Below are 26,528 nucleotides of genomic sequence, written 5' to 3' on the forward strand. Positions count from 1 at the left end.
AGCCGATAATTTGAAGCCTACTTAGGTCTACTTCAGGTCTACTCCAGGCGTACTTCAGCGGCATAAACAGGGTGCCATTCTTTGTAGAGAGATTTCTATTTGCACAAACTGTTGGTTTATTTTTATTGATCCCCTTCGAGAATTTGTGTGTAAAGGGGGGGGGGGGACTAGGCTATATTCTCGCCTTCCTACTTTGTAAAGCGCATTGTAGGCCTGTTGCTTTTGGGCCGATTCTGCGCCCATTCCTTGATTCGCCGCAGCACTCCAAACAATTAATTTCGTTCCTATGTTCGTCCAATCTACTCCAATAGTGGTCCTGCATTGAGTTTAAATCCAACTCTAATGAATATATGGTCCAGATATCCAGCATATTTATACATTCCCAGGGCATGTTAAATGAGTGCATGCCATGCCACTCATAACACACTTGTAAAATGAAGTCGTCAATTGATGGAATGGGTTATTTCATACATCATCACAACCAACATTTGGAATTATTCAAATAAATTACAGATAAATACTACTGAAATGGCTACTTTTTGGTTGAACACATTTGAACGAAATAATTACGATCCTCCAATGTTGACCTGAAGTTGGCGCCACTAATTGGTAGACTGTCGGAATGGCAGTAGGCCTACTAAAAGGTGTCTGAATGGGGGCATGTTGGAATGGCCGCATGTAACCATAACAAAGTTTATAGCTAACATGTATTGTGGACAGTACGGGACCAGGACGGAGTCAGGCCGTGATGTACAAGTTGTTCTGTGCTGTGTCCTGATTGGCTGAAGAGAAATAGGTACGTCGTTGTGTTCTAAAACTTGACCTGGCGATTTGACATGTTCAATCTCTGGCGACTCCTTGCGACGGCATCAGCCGCGCTGCAACGACCAGTTCACACTGCTGCAACTTATCCCCTGCGACGTTCCAAAACAGTCTCGTTGCAAGTCGTTGCGAGGCGAATCTTTGGTCTGAACTGGGCCTAAGATCCCTGACAGATTCAGCATCATTATTCATTTGTAGGCTGGGGTCAACATGTCAGTGGAGCACAGATGAGAGGATGAGAGGCCAGAGGAGGAACAGAACTTTAGAGGACGAGGATTTTAGGAACATAAATAAAATGTGTTAGTTTGATGGGGAGTTTATTATTTTTGTCTCGTTGGAAGTCGTTGCGAGGCAAATCTTTGGTCTGAACTGGACTTAAGATCCCGACAGATTCAGTGTCATTATTAATTTGTAGGCTGGGGTCACCGTTTATTTTTGCTGACTTGTTAGCTGCTAGTCTGTTATGAGTTATCAGGTTATTCTAGCTGACAGAACACTGGCCAGCTGATGTGAGGGTGAGGGGTTGCTGTCCTGTTAACTGCTAGCATGTTATGTATGTTATATGTGATGTAACTCTGGCCAGCTCATGTGAGGGTTAGGGTTAGGGGTTGCTGTCTGTATGTTATGGATGCTATGTGTTATATGTTATGTAACACTGAGGAGTTGCCATTAGTGTAGACATGGTGATGAGGCTCTAGACGGGCTGTGATCTAAAATAAATCATAAAGCTTTTAGTTGTTCTTCATATGGAATTAATACTTTATTAACTTGTTTACTTCAGTAAGAACTATTCTCATCCAGATATAATGAATAAAGGTGTGTGTGTGTGTGTGTGTGTGTGTGTGTGTGTGTGTGTGTGTGTGTGTGTGTGTGTGTGTGTGTGTGTGTGTGTGTGTGTGTGTGTGTGTGTAGGTTGTCTGGCTGCCTGGTCACACAGGAAGGCTGTGCTTCTCTGGCCTCCGCTCTGAGCTCCAACCCCTCCTATCTGAGAGAGCTTGACCTGAGCTACAATCACCCAGGAGACTCAGGAGCTGCGCTGCTCTCTGCTGGACTGGAGGATCCACACTGGAGACTGGACAATCTCAGGTATGGAGAGGAGAACTCACCATTCAGAGACAAAGGGCCCTATTTTAACGGTCTGAAACGCAAGTGTGAAGCGCAAAGCGCAAGTAGCTTTGTGGGCGGTTCTACGGCGCTATCGCTATTTTACAGGCGGATAAATGACGCTTGCGTCGCGGCGCAAGTGTCAAAAGGGTTGGTCTGAAGCAGCCTAGTTACCCGTAGGTGTGGTTTGGGCGTAACGTCCAACAAACCAATGAGAGTGCCAGCTCCCATCCCCTTTAAGAGCCATGAGCGCATTTGAATCGGACGAGTTGATATTTTGATAGCGCGTCTGCAGTCTCCGATGAGACAGATGCACTTGAATTACAAACTGCAAATTGCTCAGTTTATTGCCAAATAATAAGGCCTAATTCACACATGGAATAAGGGGTTTTCTTCCACAACTTCAGAAATACTGAGTCCTCAAATAAATTTCGGCAAAGAAAACGTATATGATATAACATATGATATGCGGTAACTGTGGTTCTATTTAATGATATACGCAATACATTATAAACATTGTTTCTTATCAGTATTGTATGCTATCCTAATATGCATGTGTCCCCGCGGTAATGGACATTGCCATTGATTGTATTATGCGTTACGTGTTTAGTTTGCGTGTGTTTAAACAGAGCACACACGCGCCCCCGCAGTCATTCATTCTTTTTAACACTCACTCGCGGTAAAACAATGTTTTTCACGATCAAATACTCATCAATCCTAAAAGTTATGGGCATGTAGGCCTACACGATGTCTCTGTCAAGAAAATATGTGTTTGCTGTACGGTGTTTGCAGATGCATTGATTTAAAAGTACAACTTATTACCGCTGCATCAGCTGTTCTTTCCCAAATAATTTACCAAGAATGTGCGGCTAGGTAGATGGGAGAAGCAAAGTGTATGCGCGAGGTGCACAAGCATTCCGTATGCATCGCATGCGCATCTATGCATGCGCCCTTAAAATAGCATCTGAACAACGCGCCACTGACTTTAAACCAGGTATTTCCTGGTCAGTAGCGCAATGGTATTCAGAAACGGCAAAATACCGTTTGCGCCAGAACACGCCTCCTCCTTCCGCCGAACCGCCCCTTGGGGCGCATGATCAATCCCTAATTTACCGGCGAGTGGCGGTGGTGGGAAAAGAACGCTCTGCGCCAGTTGTAAACTAGCAACGAGACATGCGCCAGTGACTAAGTCACTTGCGCCGGATGCAAGATAGGGCCCAAAGTCTCCTACAAGGATTCAACCCTCTGCTAGATGAAGTGGTTTGAAAAGGCAGCTGTAACTTATGTTGTGTAGAAAGTGATGAGACGGCAGATGATGAAGGTGAATGTTTCATGCTGCTCTCACTTTGTTTCCCCCCCAGTGTGGAGCACAGTGGAGCGTGGAGACTGAAACCAGCTCTAAAGAAGTGTAAGTGTCTGTTTGATTCATCACAACACACACTGACTATTGAGGGGGAAAGTCCATCCACACAGCAGGAGGTGACGTCTGTTCATTCAGATATCTGTGAATGAAGCTGATGACTGACATCATGTATCTTACATATATAAACATTAACATAATTGCTGTGATTACATCATGAGTGATGATTTTACAACATTGGACTAACACCGTAATAATCGGGATACTGTTAATCATAATTACATTTCTATATTATATTCAAAAAATTTTTAATTATACTATTAACTTCTCACTATTATAATAATTATCATTTTGTTTTAATTCCGGTCAATACATTAGCAATGGCACATAATAATCATATTAACATGTTTTGAATGATGCATGTGTTTCATCTTAGATTTCAATTAGAGCTGGTGATGCTGTTTATTTAATAATGATGAAGATGATGATGATAATTATAATTAATAATATTGCTTTAGCAGCCTAATCATGTTTCTCCCGTCAGATGCCTGTGAACTCACACTGGACCCAAACACAGCCCACAGACAACTCTCTCTGTCTGAGGACAGCAGGAAGGTGACGCGGGGTGAAGAGGACCAGTCGTATCCGGATCACCCAGAGAGGTTTGACGGCCAGCTCCAGGTGCTGTGTAGAGAGGGTCTGACTGGCCGCTGCTACTGGGAGGTAGAGTGGGGAGGAGGGGTTGCTATAGGAGTGGTATACAGAGGAATGACAAGGACAGGACTGGGTGGTGACAGCCTGCTTGGATTGAACAACAAGTCCTGGTGTCTTGATTGTGATGACGACGATGACGCTGCTCCCTACTCTGCCTGTCACAACGGTAGTTCAACATCCATACGTCTCCCCCCCCCTCACTCTAACACAGTAGGAGTGTATCTGGACCGGCCTGCTGGCTCTCTGTCCTTCTACAGAGTGTTCCCAGGTGGAGGGTGGTCCTCAGACACACTGACACACATCCACACCTTCCAGGCCTCCTTCACCCAGGAGGTCCTCCTCCCTGGGTTTTGGTTTGATACGAGTGGTTCCTCAGTGTCTCTGTGAGTGTCCATTGTAGACACACAAACACACACACAGACCCATGGAAGAGCACACGCATGTAGACAGTCATAAACACACCCAAACCAACAAACATATGTACATGACTATAAACACACACACACACACACACACACACACACACACACACACACACACACACACACACACACACACACACACACACACACACACACACACACACACACACACAGACTTATTTACACACACACACACACACGTACACAGACTTATTTACACAGACATGCACTCACACACACACACACACACACCGTTCATGGATCTAAACCCACATCAGGTCTGTGTGCCGGTGGTAAGCAGCAGGTAACATCAGTGTCTCTCGTGGTTCATCTCTCAGCCCTCTCTGTGTTCAGCTGGGCTGCTGAGCGTCAGATTAGAGGGGGCCGCTTGGGTCTGGGGGGTCCACACAGTCCTGACGTTGTTGAGGACCAGCTGTTAGGGGGACGTTTGAATACCCGTGGAGTGGACCCATGGACGTACCTGTAGTGCATCGGGTTGTTGAGCAGCAGCTGTTGGTGCTCTGAGGGGTCAACCCGTTCCGTGGAAGTACAACACTTTGTGATTGATTTAAATACTCCACTGTAGTCCAAATTATTAATTTTATTGGGCTTCTGAAAGGTTCAGCATAAACCATGAAAGGAAGATCTTTGGGTTAAGCCGGTTGTACAAAGATTTACTTTCTAATGTAAAATGTGTTTTAAATGTTGATTGATGGTACTTTATATTGCTACAATATTTTATATATTTTCAACATTGTATTAAAGGAACCCAAAATCTGTTTATATTTTGCCATTCCTGACATGGAACATGATTTAAAGCAGATTTAACAACATAATCATGAATGATGATAAGGGTTCTATGGGAAAGGGTAACGATGTTGTAAATTACTTTAAACGGAAGATTGTTTCTTCGTGTTCTGTTGGGAACAACAAGTCAACATGTTCAATGATTAAAGATACCTGTTTAGGATTTGTAATTGTTCATAAAGCATAATGTTAATAAACAACTCAGTCGATCAACTGAACGTTCTTGTGTGTTCAGAGGATTCTTCCTGTTAGTTCAGTTGAAATCCTCCAAGTCTTCTGGAGACGTTACCTCCAACACAACAGTGGAGTCTCCATTCACCCCTTCATCAGTGTGTGGAGGGAGGATATTACCACACACACAACAGTGGAGTCTGACTTTTTTAATCACACACGCATATACAAAAACAAAAAGTAGGTAAAAAGGTGGCTAAACAGACAGGCTAAGCTTGCCAGAGCCTAGCCTATCTGGCAAACTCTGCTGTCTGATTGGTTCAGAGACAGCAGGCCTGTGGTAATGCACCAGGCCCTTAGATGGTAGTTCCCGTTACATGGTACAGAGGTTTCCTTACGTCCTCATCTCCTCCCTCCTCACCCTTGCTGTCATTGGACGGCGGGTCAGCTGGATGCAGTCCTCCAGGTAGTACCACACACACCCACACACACACAAACACACACACACACACACACACACACACACACACACACACACACACACACACACACACACACACACACACACACACACACACACACACACACACACACACACACACACACACCTTGTCAATCAAAATCAAACCATTTTCATATTTTTATTGATCAATTTTGGGACCGATAATGTGCTGTGATTTTTGTAGTTTCCGAGATTATCAATCTCTTCAATTTTGATCAATTTTTTTCTGTTAATATACAATACAGATATTTTGTCATTTTGAGAATGCATGTATCTGCTGACCTTCTCCCCGAAGTCGAAGCAGGGCGAGGGGAAGGTCATGTCCTGGCTGCTGAAGGACAGTCGACGGAGGTCTTGTGGATGAGGGCGTCGCCTCATTCCGGGGTCAGGATCCCCCGCCTCTCCATGTAGACGCACCCGTTGGGGTAGGAGCCCAAAGGTCAACAGGCTGACCCCCACATCCAGACCGTTGTCTGCCCCCTCCGCGTTCAACACCCGGCTCATCAGACCCTCTGATAAACACACTCATGGTTCTCAGGTTAGACACACGTCATACGATGACCGATGACCAACATTTCAGACCGACTATCTGAAGACTAAAACTCCATCCGCAGGCCAAATGTCGATGAAATGCAAGAAAATCAACAGAGCCACGATGTCTGGATGCAGGGGTTTGACTCAGGGCAGAGCAAGCAGGGGCTGGGGGAATAGGAATCCATTCATGGGAGAATCGGGACTCTTTGATTAAGCGACACTTGATTGAGCAACGTTGTCAGATTGACACAAATCAGTACTTTCCCATAGAGTGCGCTCTATAGGAAAGTACTGATTTGTGTCTTGTAAGTACTGATTTGTGTCTGGTGTGTGACACACATGCACACCAGAAGAGAAAACTAAAATAGAGTTGATTTCGAAAATTAATGGTTTGGTCATGTGATGTTTAATTCAAACCACATCGTATAACATTTATAGTGCCTAGAAGGGCTGCAATAGTAACTAGGACCCCATCCTATTATTCCCCTAGCCCTAGATTTGAGCCCCAGCCCTAGAAGTTGTGCGTTCCCTCGGAGGGGTAGGGTGATCCAATACTTAGGGGCAAGAGAGAGGGCCTATTTCCCCTTAAAGTCCCTTGGCAGCTCGTCAGCTCGGTACCTCTCTTACAGCCAAGGGGGTATCACGTATGACCCAGGACACGTTGAGAACTCAGCAAGCGGCTATTTTTCCATGTTTCTCAAACTGTTACATATTAAGTTAAATTATTTATCTGTAGACTGGATTTAACTGTACGACCTGAATGTGTAGGTTGTCTTATTTTCGACACAAGGGTGACATTTTCAAACGTGAATGAAAATAGTAGTAGGCTCCTTCCTGTAGTGTAGACACGTCGGTGCTGCGCGTGACGTAGGGGAGCACGTTCACTACGCTAATCTGCATAATATTAATTCTAGTGGTGTCACATTTCATAGGGAGCGATCTTCACTATCACTTCACTCTTTACTGTGGAGGGAAGTGTTCTCGTTAAGGGGAGAGGAATGGGACAGGGCCTAGTACTCATCTAACGAAGCAAGGATCAACAATATAAAGTCACTGATTAAAATACTAACAGGTAACTGTTGGAAGAGCGACGAGTAACTTCAATACAAGCACTAGTAACTCAAATCAGTTTGGCTTCTGGACGCAGTGTTCAAACATAGATACAGAATAGATGGGAATGAGCGCTGGTGGTGGGGAGCAGGACACCCACTTGAAGAGGCCTCCCATGATCATCATCCCCTCCCCCCCCACCCTCTTCCTCCACCACCACCACCTCCACCGCCTCCTCCTCCTTCTTCACCTCCTTCTCCCCCTCCTCCTCTTCCCCTCCCCCTCCTCTATGATATGTAAACGAGCGGTTATGGTGGGAGCAGGACGCTCCCTTGAAGAGGCCTCCCATGACCATCATCTCGCCCAGGCAGGGCGTCCCAGAGAGGGCAGCTCGTCGTTGCTGTCCACAGCGTCCACTTCTGGTCGACCAACCCCAAGGAAACATCAACAATCCCCACAGTAAGTAAGTAAGTAAAATCCATTCATAAGGCACATTTAAAAACTGTTTTCATTGGCCAAAGTGCTGTACATGGTGCAACCAAAGGCACATAATAGAACACAGGCCACCTTATATAGGTGGCCTGTGTTCAGACACTGGGTGGGCACCAGTGGGACACCAGTGAGACACCAGTAAGACACCAGTGGGACACCAGTAAGACACCAGTGGGACACCATGCAGTGAGACACCAGGGGGACACCAGTGAGACACCAATGGGACACCAGTAAGACACCAGTGAGACACCAGTGAGGCACCAGTAAGACACCAGTGAGGCACCAGTTGGACACCAGTCAGACACCAGTGGGACACCAGTGAGACACCAGTAAGACACCAGTGAGGCACCAGTTGGACACCAGTGAGACACCAGTGAGACACCAGTGAGACACCAGTGAGACGTTCTGCCATTCTCCCAGAACAAACAGAGGACTGAGGCCTCCTCAGTGCTGCCCCTGCTGGCCGGACCTCCACACTGAAGTCATGTCCAGTAGATAGACGATAGCCCAGAGCAGCGGGCCGCGCCCTCATTCTCACCGCTCCCCTGATCCTCACCCCTTGAGAGGGTCCTAAACGCTGGGCCTTCTCTTTAGTCCTGGGGGGCTCTCCCTCACAGCAGAGGGTCCTAAACGCTGGGCCTTCTCTTTAGTCCTGGGGGGCCCTCCCTCACAGTAGAGGGGCTGCTCAAAACCCCGGGGGCTGACTGACCTCTGTTCAGGATGGTGAGGCCCGCCCCCCCCCCCCCCCCCCCCACACACACACACTGCTCCTTCAAGGGCCCCTAACTGGGCTCCTAATGGATACGGTTGATTCTGCTTTTGTTTGGTTTGTTTGATTATTCTCCTCGATTAAACTTGTCAAAGTTCCGTTCTGTATTTGATGTAATCAATGAAAGGTTGTTTGTGCTTTAACCAAGTACGACCACTAGAGGGCAGTGTTTCTAGTGTCTTCATTGACACTGAATGAGAAGTTGATTGGGTGTCGGCATGACACAGTCGGCAGTGGCGAAGCTGGACCTTTTTTGGGTGTGCTCAAGGCTTGAGCCTTGCCTTAGCCCACCCTATCGTTTCCTCATTTACACAAGCAATGAGAGGATGGATGCTGTAATGAACAGGCTCAAATGGGCTAGTGAAATCGAGCGCAACCTTCCTGCAGGAATCTCTAACCTCTGATTGGTGGGTGGGCGTCTCCTGTTTGACAAAACCAAAAATACAGCACGAGCGCACCTAACATAGTTTCTGCTGTTTTGTCTGTCAAAGAGGCTAGCTAGTCTTTATCTGAAAATCCACGATTTCCGGCTGTGTTATAACATGACCTGGTAATAATAATACTAATAATGCTCTTCTTGAATTGCTTCATGTTTTAGTCGGCAGAGCCTTGTAATGCTGCGTAGCATGATAAGCATGATAAGGAGCAAGGAGCAGAAAAAGTTGACACGGGGCCATGGGGGCTAATTTTCAGTTGAAAAAAAACGCTGGCATTAGTTTATCAGCTGAGGGCGTATTCATTGCAATAACAACGTGAGCTAATCAACAAGTACCACATGTTCTAATACTAGAGCATTAGAACATGTTAGACTCAGGCCAACGCCCTGAAATGTTCTGTCTCTCTTCTAAACACTTCTCTGTTATTTCGTGAACACCTAAATCTCTTTATTCCCTCCTTTCCTTGCATTTGTGCTTCTATATTTCCATTCAACACGGGCAGCACACGATTCGTCACGGAAAAGATAAGGTACCGTTTCCTGAATTCTTGTTTTCTTACGAGATGTATTCTTACTATATTCATTTATTCTTACTAAATTAATCTGTTTCCAGTCCAAGCTCATTGTATCCATGTTTGTGGTGTAAAATAGGTTTAATGAAGGAGTATGCGTCAGGACATCAGTAACTAGTTTCACCGTGTTGAGGGCGATTATATACGGATCCTCTGGTACGGGAACGGGACAGAACAATTTGTTTGTATTGTGGACTTTTATTCTGTGGGGAGGTCAGTTCAGTCAGAGTTTCATTGGAAACATTAGTTAATAATTGATGTTTTGGAACTGTCGGATCTAAAGGGAAATAAATAATTGTCCATCATTAAATGAACGTGTGTGTGTGTGTGTGTGTGTGTGTGTGTGTGTGTGTGTGTGTGTGTGTGTGTGTGTGTGTGTGCGGGTGTGTGATCTAGAAGACATAGAGAATGATTAGAATGTAGCTCTAGACAGAGAGAGTGATAGAGTTTGTGATCTAGACATAGGTTGAGATTGACTGTGTAGTTCTAGACTGAGGGACAGATAGTGTGTGTGTGTCAGACAGGAGGTGGATAGGAAGTCTTCACTGAAGTCATTTCATGTTTGGTACTTAAAGAGAATCCAGAGAAACAATATGGCATTGTGTTTGTGTCCAGGTCTCCAGTCTACTATGGATGAGGAGAGAGAGGAGGGGGCTCCTACCTCTAAAACCACCCTGTCTGGGAAACATGGCCGCCAGAGCAAAGCTAAGAGGTAAGAAGAGGATCTCACTGTCTGTGACTGTTGTCCTTCTCAGAGCTCAGCACTGATATCTCATGACTCCATCATCAGTCTTAGTAAAAGCTGTGTGTGTGTTGTGTTGAAGCCCAGAGCAGCGGGAGAGAGCAGACTCCCCTGGACCCAGCTGTGTCTCCTTGAAGAGCGACTGGTCTATGGATCGTCCTCCTGACCTTAAAGATGGACGCCCCTCCAGAGAGGAAGGGTAAGGATTTGTCAAAGATTATAAAACGACAGCATCTATCAAACATCCATAAATCCTTGTTCTTGTTTTTCTATAAGATTCCAGAAGGAGAGAGCAGACTCCCCTGGACCCAGCTGTGTCTCCTTGAAGAGCGACCACTCTATGAATTATCCTCCTAACCTTAAAGATGGACGCCCCTCCAGAGAGGAGAGGTAGGAGTTTCCAACAAACTAGTAGTTTTACTGACTGATATTTACAATTCAGGAAATATTTGTATTAAAAAGATAGTGTGTGTGTGTGTGTGTGTGTGTGTGTGTGTGTGTGTGTGTGTGTGTGTGTGTGTGTGTGTGTGTGTGTGTGTGTGTGTGTGTGTGTGTGTGTGTGTGTGTGTGTGTGTGTGTGTGTGTGTGTGTGCGCGCACGCACGCTGTCTCCACAGGCGACCACAGGAGAGGTCAAAGGTTACCAGTGCTCAGTCTGTACAGCAGAATCAAACAGAGCTGATCAAGGTGTGTAAATGAAAAACTACATTTGACTTCAGCTCTAGACAGGGGTGACCTAAGGGGGGAGGGGTCCATGTTTGGCTAAATGTTCAGTATAGTCTATATATTCCACCTCTCTCTCTTTATTGCATGGTTCAGTCTTGCGTGGATCCAGTTTTCAGCACAGAGTCTTCCACTCGGTGCGCTTACAAGCAAAACAGACGGAGGACAGACTGTCAGTAGTTTGACACGTCGTCGTTGAGGTAGAAGTCGGGGTACCAGAAACAGAAACCTGAGAGGGAGGAAAAGGTCACCCAGTTTATACAAATAAAGGTTTTTATTTATTCGCCTTCCTGTGGTGCCCATTATCACTGAGCTACCTAGTGAATCATAGAATCTTATATTAATCAAATAGTTCTTCATCAAACATGAAATTCATGAATATGAATCAATGAAAGAGGTAGACAGGTGGATGAACCGGGAAACTGTTTACTGAGGTCTACACAAAATTTCTTCTACTTATCAACTATACAGCCAGGGTAGGTCTGTGAATACTAGGGCTGTAACGATACGCGTATCGAAACCGAAATCGCGACACTCAAAGCCACGAACCTGTCTCGTGGTGTGAGAAGGCAGAAGCGCGATATGCCCTTTCTAACTCTCCGGTCAAATTGTCAGATTGAAATTTGCTAATAATTTGTCTAAATAATAGTCTGCTGACAGCGCCCCCTCCTATCGATGCCGTAAGTATGCGATGAGATGCCCTCTCTGTGATGACAGCTCTCCGTGGCTACGGAGGATTGCATTTCTCCACAGCCGTCGAAGTCCTCATATGCGATATGAACGACATTTATCCAGAGTGGGCCAAGCGCGAAAAAAATTGTCTGTGTGATCCCTTTCTCTATTGTTTTATGTGATTTGACCGGCAGTTTGTCTGCTTATAGGTCGGAATGAAGCGACCACCGATTATTGACAGGATGGGTACTTTATTCTACCGGACTCGTTCGCTTCTTCACTAGACAGACGCGCTACCGCTCGCTCTCCTCGCTCGTCCACTCACTCGCTGACGTCACTCACACACGCATACGCACACTGCCATTCTCGCGCACACACGTACGCTACTCGTAACACTATGCCTCGTTATTGCGTCGTTCATGTTAGACGTTCATGTTTTTCCCCATCTATTGAAAGATAGGCTATCAAACCTGATTGTCATTATTGAAGCTACATAGCCTAATAAGAAGCGCTAATAAGGATATTTGACTAAACCAACCAAACAGTTGAGGGTTTTTGCCTACCAGCAAAAAGCATCCTCCAACTGCAATCTTTGGTTATTTATTTATTAATTTAGCTATACTTGTATAGTATTCTTTCTGTTCAAATCTGTTCAGTGTTCCAAATTATTTGTTATTACATTTTACATTAAGTTAATTGGTATATAAGTGTTGTTTAAATACAATGCTTTTTAAATTTTAAAAAATCGTGGGATGTATCGAACCGTGGGTCAAAAATTGTGATACAAACCGAATCGTGAGTTTGTGTATCGTTACAGCCCTAGTGAATACTGACCCCTAGTGGTGAAAAGTAATAGCAGAGTATGAAGACACTCTGTGTCTTTTCTGTCCTGTTCTGACATTACTGGCATCTGAAAAACTTTGGGAACAAATTGACCAAAATGTTAAACACCACTGAATTTCATGAATTTCTCAAGAGGAAAGCCTTTTGCCAGAACAGCAACAGTAATGAGCGATGTACCTCTGACATTCATGCATCAATGGTCAATGACAGCAGGCTAAGTATTGGGTAATTAGCTATAGGCTACACTAGAATTAGGGTGCACTCACACTAGGCCATCTGGCCGTGGCCGTGGCCGTTTTCACACCTAACCGTGCTCAAATCTGCGAGTGTGAGTGTGGCCAGTCTGGCCAGGCCAGGCCAATTTGGCCACTTGGAAGAGGTGTGCTGCTACGGTACGGGCCGCTACGGTACAGATGCTAATGAGCCGACACGCGCACACACACGGCTACGCAACCTGAGCTGGATGACGTATAGTCCATGCAACGACCACGGACATAATAAAGGCGACGAGCCTTCTTTCCCATTAAACGGTAAACATATATCCAAATAAGCAACAGACTCAGCAAAGTGTTCTCTGTGTTCTCTGTGTTGTTGTCCATTGTTGTTAGAACTCTGACTGGCGGCAGACTTTATTATGGTCCATGCAGCGGACGCTTGGTGATGATGTGTTACTTACGACGTGATGACGTATGTACAAGAGCCTACCGTGGCCAGGCCACAGTTGTGACGGCCAACGGCCACGGCCAGATGGCCTAGTGTGAGTGCAGGCCAGAGAACAAAGGGGCCATTTGAGCACGGTTAGGTGTGAAAACTGCCAACGGCCACGGCCAGATGGCCTAGTGTGAGTGCACCCTAAGTATATCAATCTTGGGTGGTCAAATGGATTTTCTAGGATGGTGGGTGGTCTAGGTTGGAGGCCCAATCTATTATTTGAAAAGGCACACAATCTCTAGTGGTGCCCCTGGCTCTACATGGGCAATAAAAGCATCTCTTGTGGAGCTTATAGTCTCCAGTTTTCCCTCTTTAGACCAGGGAGACGTTAATCTAGGACAGATGCTTCTGATGACCTCAGTTAGTTAAAGTAAAGTTCTCCTTGATGTTTGTTCTGTTTCAGAGGGCTGAGGAGAACGCACACGCTTTTCTAGACAAGGAGCTGAAGAAGCTCTGGAGGGATCTCTTCTCAGATTACCCACAATGCTCAGAGAGTCAGAGGGAGAAGGAGGAGGAGGATGGTAAGATCGAGGAGCGGAGGAGGCGCGCCATAGCGGGAGTGGTAGACATCACAAAGCTCTGCCTGATGGAGATGAACCAGGAGGAACTGGCCGACAAGCTGGGGAGTGGTAAAATACTCAAATATAGGTTAAATGGTTTCATCCAGATCTGTAGGGTTTTTGTTAGCCTGGTCCTACCAGACTCTCGTACTTCAGTGTTTCCCCTATATGCACCTAGCAGCGGCGGTACGCCGCTGCTTGGTGCTCGTTTGATCCAAACGAGCCGTCTTTAGCGAACGGTGAATTGCACTGGCTTCTACGAGCAGTTGGCTTTCAGCCGCGAGCTTAGGGACCGTCTGCAAAGTGCAAAACTGAAAACGACCACAATGGTAAAATTTCAATAGCGTCGCCGTTATTGACTCTAGAGCCCCAAAACTTGTTCCATAGAGGCATGGCCTCTTCATGGTCCTACTACAACCTTTAATTTTTGAAAAATATATCTCTTATCTTTTAAGATTTTTTATTTAGGAACAATTTCAATAGCGTTGCCATCAGTGGCGAAGCTAGACCTTTTTGAAAAAAAACTTGCCTTAGCCCACCCTATCGTTTCGTCCTCAAATCTAATATTCTGCCGTTTTTTTTACACAAGCAATGAGAGGATGGATGCTGTACACTAATGAACCGGCTCAATTGGGCTAGTGAAATCGAGCGCAACCTTCCTTCAGGAATCTCTAACCTCGGATTGGTGGGTGGGCGTCTCCTGTTTGACAAAACCAAAAATGCAGCACGAGCGCACCTAACATAGTTTCTGCTGTTTTGTCTGTCAAAGAGTTTAGCTAGTCTTTATCAGAAAATCCACGATTTCCAGCTGTGTTATAACATGACCTGGTAATAATAATACTATAATTTTAAAACCTTAACATAATCTGTCAGATGTCTATTAAATGACAGTTGACCACAGGACGATTCTATATATGCTTCTTCTTGAATTGCTTCATGTTTTAGTCGGCAGAGCCTTGTAATGCTGCGTAGCATGATAAGCATGAATAGGTACAAGTAGCAGAAAAATATCAAATATATGTTGATATGGGTGCTAATTTTCTGTTGAAAAAAAATGCTGGCATTAGTTTATCAGCTGAGGGCGTATTCATTGCCATAACAACGTGAGCTAATCAACAAGTACCACATGTTCTAATACTATGAGACTCAGGCAAACGCCCTCAGCTGATTAAAGTTGTCAGGGGGGGCGTGAGCAGCAGAGGGGACTTTGTGTCTTATGTATTTATTTATTTTAATAGGTTACTTATTTTATTTTAAATAAACATAATACCAATGGTCAGAAGTTTTACAAGAATTTTGGTCTTACAAAGTCATGACAGAAGGCCTTGGTGTCTTTATTCATGCTTGAAAGATGAACTTATATTATTTTTTTTGAAAGGGAATAAGCTGATGAAGCTGATAAGTGACCAATCTTTACTTTTTAAAAATATTATAATTAAATGCAAACCCCAGTGAATCATTTGCTCTTGTTTCTCTGTTTTGAGATTCACACAGACTTAGCAGTCTTGTTTAAATGTTACAAATTGAGTCAATAAACTGAAGTTGGAAATAGTTTTAAGTTGTTGCAGATGTTATCTCCGTTAATTTTATTAATCTAAATAAATAAATATTAGCAGGTTCTCAATAGTAGGCTATTTCAATTCAGGGCGGGCGTGATAAAATGGGGTCTCCTAGGGAGGGAATGAAAGAAAAATGATTGAGAACCACTGGTCTAGAACATGTTGTACTTGTTGATTAGCTCACGTTGTTATGGCAATGAAAACGCCCTCAGCTGATAAAATAATGCCAGCAGTTATTTTTAAACTGAAAATTAGCACCCTTTTGTTTTTATAAAAATGTTTTATAAAAATGTATGGGTCCCTGAAGGTGAGACAACATAGTTTAGTGCTCCCGAAATAGTAGTCTGTTTCTCATGGTATTCGACTAGTACATGTTGTACTTGTTGATTTTTTTTTGCATCAGAAGTTTTATAAAAATGTATGTTGATACAATTTATAAATTGTATGGGTCTATGAAAGTGAGGCGACATCATGTTCCAATGTGTTTCAGTAACATATTCAGGAAAATATGGTAATTTTTGAGTGAAACTTACACAAAAGAAATTTAATATACCTAAATTTTGTTATTCGAGTTCACAACCATTGATTATTCCTTCATCCAGTCTTTTTTCATTTCATCACTTTAGTGGTTCAGAACTGCATTATTTAGCTGACACTGCCAGCTATCGGCTTAGACATACAACAACATAGTAACTAAGAAAATAAAGATTGTGGAAAAAAATAAAATCTTGCACAGGACTTTATATACTTCATATACCCCTGTGGCTGCCTGGGGTTGAGCCCCCCCAAAAGTCAGAACCTAGACTCGCCCCTGGTTGCAATATTGACTCTAAATCCCTAAAATGTTTTCCATATGCATGGGCTCTTTATGGTCTTACTGCAACCTTATGTTTTGAAAAATATATCGCTACTTATTTCTAAGAAATTTATTTTTAGCAGAAATATTACTGAAGGGAAATTGAAATTGAGCGGAAGTACTTAGGCGGGCGGAGCCAGGCTAGGGTTATTGTGGGGGTTTTAGGTTAAATGGTTTGATCCAGATATGTAGGGTCATTGTGGGGGTATCAGGTTGAATGGTTTGATCCAAATATGTAGGGTTATTGTTGGGGTATCAGCTTGAAGAATTTTAAACATTATACTGCAGATGAACAGCAGAATAACTCAGTGGAAGAGATGCACCACTATGTTGTCATATCAGGTTAGCAAGTCACTGATACCACAGATACTCAACAACAACAGCACTACCAATGAAGTTATAAGATCCATATAAAGTAGAGTTGTATAATACTTTATTCTTTACACCAGTAATATTGCTTGGAAATATGAATGGTATGTTTCTTCTGGTTTGGGATTTAGGAGCTGTTGCGGTCCAGTGGCAACATGAACTCAAGGCTCATCTGAAGAAGAAGTTCCACTGTGTGTTTGAGGGAATCGCTAGAGCAGGAGAGCAGAGACCTCTGAATGAGATCTACACAGAGCTCTTCATCACAGAGAGAGGCAGTGGAGAGGTCAACATGGAACATGAGGTCAGACTGATTGAAAAGGCATCCAGGAAAACAGCCAATGAGGAAACACCAATCAGATGTGAAGACATCTTTAAACCTTTACCTGGACAAGATAAACCAATCAGAACAATAATGACAACCGGAGTGGCCGGCATTGGTAAAACTCTCTTAACACACAAGTTCACTCTGGACTGGGCCGAAGGCAAAGCCAACCACGACATAGACTTCACATTTCTCCTCACTTTCAGAGAGCTGAATTTACTGAAATGGAAAGAGTTTAGCTTACTGGAACTTCTTCATCAGTTTTCTGTTGAAACCAAAGAATCAGGAATCTACAGATACGACCATGACCAAGTGGTCTTCATCTTGGATGGTCTGGATGAGTGTCGACTTCCTCTGGACTTCCAGAACAACCCGAACTGGACTGATGTCACCGAGCCGACCTCAGTGGACGTGCTGCTGACAAACATCATCAGGGGAGTCCTGCTTCCCTCTGCGCGCATCTGGATAACCACACGCCCTGCCGCAGCCAATCAGATCCCTGCTCAGTGTGTTGACATGGTGACCGAGGTGAGAGGGTTCACCGACCCACAGAAGGAGGAGTACTTCAGGAAGAGATTCAGAGAGGGGACAATGGCCACCACAATCATCTCTCACGTCAAGAAATCTCGAAGCCTCCACATCATGTGTCACATCCCAGTCTTCTGTTGGATCACTGCTACAGTTCTAGAGGACTTCTTCAAAACATCCCAGATTGGAGAAGAGGTGCCCAAGACCGTGACTCAGATGTACAGCCACTTCCTGAGGGTTCTGTCCATACAGGGGGACAGGAAGTATCATGGGCGAGCTGAAACCGATCCACACTGGAGTTCGGAGAGCAGGGAGATCATTGTCTCTCTGGGGAAACTGGCTTTTAACCAGCTGGAGAAAGGCCAGCTGATCTTCTACGAGGTAGACTTGGCAGAGTGTGACATCGATATCAGAGCAGCCTCAGTGTACTCAGGAGTGTTCACCCAGATCTTTAAAGAGGAGTGTGGACTGCACCAGGACAGGATGTTCTGCTTCGTCCATCTGAGCATCCAGGAGTTTCTGGCTGCCCTTTATGTCTTTCTGTCCTACATCAACACTGGTGTCAACCTGCTCTCAGAAGAACTTCCAACCTCCAGGGAAGCTGAACTCCTCCTCCTCTACCAGAGTGCTGTGGACAAGGCCTTACAGAGTGAGAACGGACACCTGGACTTGTTCCTCCGCTTCCTCCTGGGCCTCTCTCTAGAGACCAATCAGAGGCTCCTACAATGTCTGCTGGAACCAAGAGGAAGTAAATTACTGGGCAATCTAACTAAAAAAGATCCACCGAGACAGACAGGAAGGAGGTCACAAATCAATACCCAAATAGTCCATTACATCAAGGAGAAGATAGGTGGAGATCTCTCTCAAGAGAGAAGCATCCATCTGTTCCACTGTCTGAATGAGCTGAACGACAGTTCTCTAGTGGAGGAGATCCAACAGTACCTGTCATCAGGAAGTCTCTCCACTGAATCTCTCTCCTCTGCTCAGTGGTCAGCTCTGGTCTTCATCGTACTGACATCAGAAGAGCAGCTGGACGTGTTTTACCTGAAGAAATACTCTGCTTCTGAGGAGGGTCTTCTGGGACTGCTGCCATTGGTCAAAGCCTCCAAAACATCTCTGTAGGTTCACTCATAACATGTATTAACAATACAGCACTATACATAATACTACAATATAAAAGTTACAGTAAATTACAAAACATATCTGACGGTGCACTCAGAACATGTATTGCAATGCACACTACACAATAAATAAAATACTAGAATACAAAAGTTATAATAACATACAACATGTATCTCTAGGCATACTTATAAAATGTTTTACGATACACACTATATATATAATTCTATAAAAGTAATATTATGTTACAGTTTTCAGAACTACAAAACAACTGTTGTAGCATTTTTGTCAGTATCAACATTGTAAACCTAATATGTAACTACCATTTAAAGATCTAATGTATAATCATTTGTTCAACTATCAGAAAAGTCTTATAAAACATTTAATCACGGTTCTCAACATGTTCTGTTTTTTTGTGTGAAGCTTGAATGGCTGTAGGCTTTCAGAGAGATGCTGTGAAGCTCTGGCCTCAGTTCTCAGCTCCAACTCCTCTAGTCTGAGTGAGCTAGACCTGAGTTCCAATCGTCTAAAGGATTCAGCAGTGCAGCTGCTCTCTGATGGACTGGGGAGTCCACACTGTACACTGGAAACTCTCAGGTTAGCAAAACAGTTACACCACAAGGTTCTGTTTCAGAAGACTTAACTACTGCCTCCTGGTTTGAGAATCATACCTAAATGACCTCAAACTATATCAGATAATAACTCAATACCTTTGTTGACCACATGTATTACGCCTGATTTCCACCGGGGACGTACGCGCCGCGGAACGGCTGCGAACTCTGCCCTGCGTCCATTCCTACCAGGCGCGTAACGGTAGCGTAGCGCTGCCTTGCGAGCCAGCCGTATTCACGCAAGATCACGCGATAATCCTAAACCTAGTGTACTCACCTTCCACTCCCAAAACTACTGCAATTAAATGCCAGGCTTTGTCCTTTCTGACATTGTCCTTATAAAAAGGATGATTTATTTCATTATTTATTTCATGTTGGACTCTCGTCTCTTGTATTTCCACAACGAGACTGCAGTGGGGGTTATCTCAGCCATGGTTGAGAATGAATTGGGGGAAAGGAACTTTGGCTTTGCCTCCCTCAAGAACATGAACCACGACTTGGAGGCGAAAGGGATTGTTTGGCGGCGAATGTATCCCGCTTGAGCCCCGCTTCCCGCTGCCGAGGGACCACCGCCTCGGCATTGCCCGCTGCCGAGGCGGTGGTCCCTCGGCAGCGGGCAGCGGGCTCCGGCGGGAGACAACCGCGGTCAACAATCCCTCTCTCCTCCATGTCGTGGTTCAGTCTTCTTCTGATTGATGCGGACGTGGAAGAACCAGAGACGTCGGAGAACCCGACGCGGTCGTTTAAGATTCATAATATCGTATGGAGGCTCACACAGCTTTTGGCCGTGATTATATATGTTATATGATATAGATATTAGGGATGGACGTGAGGAATCGATAACTCAAGTACTCCCCGTTACAAATGAACTCGGTTGGTGGACAGGCAAACTCGAGTTTGCATATACACACACAAACAAAGTTTTCTGAAGCAAATGTATCCATTTTCTGTGCGGCGCCCCTAACGCATGCCGTGGGCACAAAGAAAATGAAATGCACGCCGCGTGCCGTGCCGTGTGCAGGCACGCCAAAATTCTAAAAGTTAAGAGATGGCGGTTAAAGTAGAGCGCAGCGAAGAATTGAAATACTTTAAAGAAATAGGAGATCATAAGGTGAAATGTAAAATATGCCAAGCGAAATCGAGCTACCAGAGTACTACAAGTACTATGCGGCAACATATGCTCCTGAAACACAACAGTGAGTTCGGGAAAGCAGACCCGTAGCAACGAAGTGTGTCCCTGATAGCAGCGAGGAGAGCGGAGGTGCTAGCATCACTGGACGTCCTCCCCTCCAGTGTGGGCCCCATGGCAGCCCTGTGCTGTTCGTTAGCTACACCATGCTTTCCTGTGAGCTGGTTGGATCTTTTAAGCACTTTTAATCTCAGTTCCTAACATGTTCTTTTTATTGTGTGCAGGCTGAATTCCTGTGATCTGTCAAAGGGATGCTGTGAAGCTCTGGCCTCAGCTCTCAGCTCCAACTCCTCTAGTCTGAGAGAGCTGGACCTGAGTTCCAATCTTCTACAGGATTCAGGAGTGAAGCTGCTCTCTGCTGGACTGGGGAGTCCACACTGTACACTGGAAACTCTCAGGTCAGTTTTACTTAACGTGCAAACAGTTCCGTATCAGGAGATTATTAAAAAACGACTACTTGCTCCTGGTTTGAGGATCAATCCTAAATGTCGTCTAAATATATAATCGAATGACTCAGTACCTTTGCTGACCACGTTTATCAGGGTGGTGCCATTGGACATATTACACCTTGTTGTTTATGTGGGAAAATGAAAAGTGGAAAAGTTATCCAAGAGTTGCCATTGCATCTTTTCAATTATATACACAAAATATAATTATATTTCCCTCCCACAATCTCCTGTTAACGGGAGAGTGGGAGTTAAACAAATGAAGTCACAGTATTTGCATCAATCAAAGGGTATAGGTCTACGTAGACAAATTATATTTTGGCGAGCAGCACGCGCGTGCGTGCTTGTAGTGTATTGCGTAACTGCTTTAAACCTGGTCTCCCGTCGGGTCATTCCTGTGCTGCTCGCCACATTATAATTAGTCTACGTAGACCTATAACCTTTGATTGATGCAAATACTGTGACTTCATTTGTTTAAAGGGGACATATTATACCATCTATCCGTCATACATCTAGGTGGACACGACGACCTGTGATGTCAGAAGCTGCACAGTTTCAAAACGGCTTGTTATGGCTAATCACACTCACACCTGGTGGTGTAATATGTCCCCTTTAAACAAATGTAGACACAGTATTTGCATCAATCTAAGGTTATAGGTCTACGTAGACTAATTCTATTGTGGCGAGCAGCACAGGAATGACCCGACGGGAGACCAGGGCCCCGTTTCCCAAAGCATCGTTAGCCTAAGTGGTTTGTGAAGTTCGTCGTACGATTTCCCGAAAGCATCGTTGCGTAACGAACGTCAGGAAAACACTCGTAGCTAACGAGGGCTCCAGGGGTACTCGTAGGGTGCTATGAGCATCGTTGCTATAACCTCAGTGGAGTCACCTGCTGGACATTCAGTGGTATTGGATGTGTTTTATTAAAACACATCCAATACCACAGAATGTCCAGCTGGCACCATTTCGCAATACCCCCAAAACAGTGGTTACCGCCAATATATTACTCATAGACTACTGTAAGATTTAAAAAGCAAAGACTGAGACAGAGTCAACAACAACATAATTTATTGCAGCAATTTAAAATTCCAAAAATAAATGCGCAGCCGAAATGTACCGATCAAATGACACATCCCAAGGTAACCCTCTCACAAGGCATATAATACAATCAAATTATTCCATTGGTCTTGTGTGGGAGGTCGCTTTCGAGCTGCACTTAATATCTCCCTCTGATTTTAATTCAACCATCGTGGTTGGTCCTCGTATTGATTAATGACAGAAGACATACTGTAAACGAATCATGCTGAGACCAGCGGGTGTCAGAGAATTTCTGCAGGCGTTTTTTATTGCGATTGTTTGCCATAAAGCACTGTAGGCGCTTCGGTGAGGCTGTGTTGAAGTTCATTATTAATTGGACCGTGTCTAGACAGTAACGAACATCCCTGACCTTAGTGGAGTGCACTAAGGTCTCCCCATCCTACAGAGCCCATTTCAGCAACGTGTCAGTGGACAGTTACAAGCCTACAAACGTCGTTAGAGCAATGCACGCGTGTTCAAGAGGAGTTTCAGGAAACGCTCCAAAGAAATTTACGAAGGTTCGCAAGATCCTTCGTGGGAATGATCGTACGAGCTTGGATCCATCGTTGTCGGGAATCGGGGCCCAGGTTTAAAGCAGTTACACAATACACGCAAGACCCAGAGAGTTGCCTTTTTTTTACACACACACACACACGCACGCACGCACGCGTGCGCGACTCCCTTGGTGGCGGTGCCGCTTCCCCCCGAGCCTCCCAGGATCCTTTGCGGCACCCGGACACGGTCTCCGAGGCCGTGATCACCACAATATAATTTATAGAAGAATAATGTATCATCATTTTTATATAACTATCAGAAAATAAAAGTTTCTGATAGCTAACTATCAGAAAAGTCATATAAAACATTAAATCAGGGTTCCTAACATGTTCTGTTTATTGTTTGTGCAGGCTGAATAGCTGTCATCTGTCAGAGAGATGCTGTGAAGCTCTGGCCTCAGTTCTCAGCTCCAACTCTTCTCGTTTGAGAGAGCTGGACCTGAGTACCAATGATCTGCAGGATTCAGGAGTGAAGCTGCTCTCTGCTGGACTGGGGAGTCCACAATGTACACTGGAAACTCTCGGGTCAGTTTTACTCAATGTGCAAACCTTTACAGCACAAGAATCTTTATAACAAAAAAACTTCAATACAGACATTTGATGTAGAGATTTAAGCCGATAAAGTCAAAATTCACACCCCTAAATAATATTTTTGTACAAGAATATTTCAACATATTTATATTGTTGTTGCCATGACAGTATAAGTTGAATGTTATATAAGTACAGTTTACTATTTTTTATTATTATTATTCTACCTATTCACGTGTAGTCAGGCTTTTTTTTAAAGCTTATTATTAGAATTTAAATATTAAAAAAAATTACATTGGCATAACTTCTCTTTCAATTATGGAAAATGTTAAAGACATAAACACACTAACATGCTCTTTTAACTTTGTGTGTGAAGGCTGAATGTCTGTCGTCTGTCAGAGAAATGCTGTGAAGCTCTGGCCTCAGTTCTCAGCTCCAACTCCTCTAGTCTGAGAGAGCTGGACCTGAGTACCAACGATCTGCAGGATTCAGGAGTGAAGCTGCTCTCTGCTGGACTCGGGAGTCCACACTGTACACTGGAAACTCTCAGGTCAGGGTTAGGGTTAAACGTGTCTTTGGGTTTGTTTAATAGTAAGGGATGATCCAGGACTAGGTGGGCTGTGATCTAAAATAACAGACGACACGTGTCTAAAGCCCAGTTCAGACCAAAGATTAGCCTCGCAACGACTTCCAAAATCGCAACTCCTTCCAACTCCTTCAAATTCCTTGCGACGCCTTGCAACGAGACGGGCTGCAACGTGCTAAAAACTGGGCAGTTCAAACTGCTGCGCCGGGCGGCGACGTCAGGTGGTTTCCCTAGCAACTGTGAACGCTCTGTCCAAGCTGAGAGCCGCAACAGCAGCAGCATCACGCTAAAAAGTAGCATAATTTAGGTTTGCGATTAGGTTGCTTGAGCTAGCACCCCAATTTACCCTCCCGGACCCTACACACACATTGGCGGTTTATTGGGTTTCATTCTGATGTAAATGCAACGGGTCAGCGGTTCCGGGGGGGGGGGGGGGGGGCTTGGGTAGAGGTGTTGCTGTGCTGTCTCCACAGAGACAACGGTTTTACACGGAAACTTGAGATTAGACGGTGAAATCGCCGGGTGTACCAAGCCGCGACCGTACCGGCTTGGCAATGTAAAAAAGCCTGAAAAGGAGAAGACGGCGAGTTAGAAAGCCGAGAATTTGAAGCCTACTTAGGTCTACTTCAAGTCTACTAACCCTCTACTTCAGCGGCATAAACAGGGTGCCTACGACATTCTTTGTAGAGAGATTTCTATTTGCAAAAAATGTTGGTGTATGTTTATTGATCCCCTTCGAGAATTTGTGTGTAAAGGGGGGGGACTAGGCTATAGTATATTCTCGCCTTCCTACTTTGTAAAGTGCATTGTAGGCCTGTTGCTTTTGGGCCGATACTGCGCCCATTCCTTGATTCGTTCTGCGGCAGCAGAACAAACAATTAATTCGTTCCAATGTTCCTCCATTCCACTCCAATAGTGGTCCTGCCTTGAGTTTAAATCCAACTCTGATGAATATATGGTCCAGTATTAAGTTTCAAGAACATTTATTCATTCCCAGGGCATGTTAAATGAGTGCATGCAACGCCACTCATAACACACTTGTAAAATGCAGTCGTCAATTGATGGAATGGGTTATTGAATACATCATCACAACCAAAATTTGGAATTAATCAAATAAATTACAGATAAATAATACTGAAATGGCCACTTTTTGGTTGAACACATTTGAACAAAATAATTACGATCCCCCAATGTTGACCTGAAGTTGGCGCCACTGATTGGTAGAATGTCGGAATGGCAGTAGGCCTACTAAAAGGTGTCTGAAGGGGGGCATGTGGGAATGGCCGCATGTAACCATAACAAAGTTTATAGCTAACATGTACTATGGACAGTACGGGACCAGGACGGAGTAAGGCCGTGATGTACAAGTTGTTCTGTGGTGTGTCCTGATTGGCTGAAGAGAAATAGGTACGTCGTTGTGTTCTAAAACTGGACCTGGGGATTTGACATGTTCAATCTGTGGCGACTCCTTGCAACGGCATCAGCCGCGCCGCAACGACCAGTTCACACTGCTGCAACTTTTCCCCTGCGACGTTCCAAAACATTCTCGTTGCAAGTCGTTGCGAGGCGAATCTTTGGTCTGAACTGGGCTTAAGATCCCCGACAGATTCAGCATCAATATTCATTTGTAGGCTGGGGTCACCGTGTCAGTGGAACACAGATGGGAGGAAGAGAGGCCAGAGGAGGAACAGAACTTAAGAGGACAAGGATTTTAGGAACATAAATAAAATGTGTTAGTTTGATGGGGAGTTTATTATTTTTGCTGTCTTGTTAGCTGCTAGTGTGTTATGAGTTAACAGGTTATTCTCGCTGACAACACTGGCCAGCTGATGTGAGGGTGAGGGGTTGCTATCCTGATAACTGCTAGCATGTTATGTATGTTATATGTGATGTAACTCTGGCCAGCTCATGGGAGGGTTAGGGTTAGGGGTTGCTGTCTGTATGTTATGGATGTTATGCGTTATATGTTATGTAACTCTGAGGAGTTGCCATTAGTGTAGACATGGTGATGAGGCTCTAGACGGGCTGGGATCTAAAATAAATCATAAAGCTTTTGGTTGTTCTTCATATGGAATTAATAATTTATTAACCTGTTTTCTTCAGTAAGAACTATTCTCATCCAGATATAATAAATAAAGGTGTGTGTGTGTGTGTGTGTGTGTGTGTGTGTGTGTGTGTGTGTGTGTGTGTGTGTGTGTGTGTGTGTGTGTGTGTGTGTGTGTGTGTGTGTGTGTGTGTGTGTGTGTAGGTTGTCTGGCTGCCTGGTCACACAGGAAGGCTGTGCTTCTCTGGCCTCCGCTCTGAGCTCCAACCTCTCCCATCTGATAGAGCTGGACCTGAGCTACAATCACCCAGGAGACTCAGGAGCTGCGCTGCTCTCTGCTGGACTGGAGGATCCACACTGGAGACTGGACACTCTCAGGTATGGAGAAGACAGCTGACCATTCAGAGACAATGTCTCCTACAAGGATTCAACCCGCTGCTAGATGAAGTGGTTTGAAAAGGCAGCTGTAACTTATGTTGTGTAGAAAGTGATGAGACAGCAGATGATGAAGGCCTATGTTTCAACATGCTGCTCTAACTTTGTTTCCCCACCAGTGTGGAGCAGAGTGGAGTGTGGAGACTGAAACCAGCTCTAAAGAAGTGTAAGTGTCTGTTTGATTCATCACAACGCACACTGACTATTGAGCTGGAAAGTCCATCCACACATCAGGAGGTGACATCTGTTCATTCAGATATCTGGGAATGAAGCTGATGACTGAAATCATGTATCTTACAT

The 26,528-nt window shown here is 44.6% G+C and overlaps 2 protein-coding genes and 1 long non-coding RNA gene across 3 annotated transcripts in view; 2 read left to right on the forward strand and 1 right to left on the reverse strand.

The window, feature by feature from the left end:
- LOC132452740 (NACHT, LRR and PYD domains-containing protein 3-like) overlaps positions 1–26,528 on the forward strand; it is a 274,895-nt gene that overhangs the window by 132,487 nt on the left and 115,880 nt on the right. Inside the window, exons 27-29 of the mRNA XM_060045505.1 lie at positions 20,783–20,956; positions 22,987–23,160; positions 23,540–23,713. Coding sequence (XP_059901488.1) covers positions 20,783–20,956; positions 22,987–23,160; positions 23,540–23,713 — 522 coding nt within the window. The remainder of the gene's footprint in view (positions 1–20,782; positions 20,957–22,986; positions 23,161–23,539; positions 23,714–26,528) is intronic.
- On the forward strand, positions 3,579–6,008 carry LOC132452761 (stonustoxin subunit beta-like). Its single transcript, XM_060045553.1, has one exon. It carries the CDS (start codon positions 3,815–3,817, stop codon positions 4,385–4,387), a length of 573 nt encoding a protein of 190 aa, XP_059901536.1. The 5' UTR covers positions 3,579–3,814; the 3' UTR covers positions 4,388–6,008.
- LOC132452777 (uncharacterized) overlaps positions 14,355–26,528 on the reverse strand; it is a 150,739-nt gene continuing 138,565 nt past the window's right edge. The window contains exon 2 of the long non-coding RNA XR_009524504.1: positions 14,355–15,136. This is a non-coding gene — a long non-coding RNA (uncharacterized LOC132452777). The remainder of the gene's footprint in view (positions 15,137–26,528) is intronic.

The sequence above is a fragment of the Gadus macrocephalus genome, chromosome 23, assembly GCF_031168955.1.
Source record: "Gadus macrocephalus chromosome 23, ASM3116895v1".
Lineage (NCBI taxonomy): Eukaryota > Metazoa > Chordata > Actinopteri > Gadiformes > Gadidae > Gadus > Gadus macrocephalus.

What these genes read in the sequence shown, in the direction of transcription:
- LOC132452761 (XM_060045553.1), top strand. Translation starts at nt 3,815, where the DNA reads ATGTTTCTCCCGTCAGATGCCTGTGAACTCACACTGGACCCAAACACA.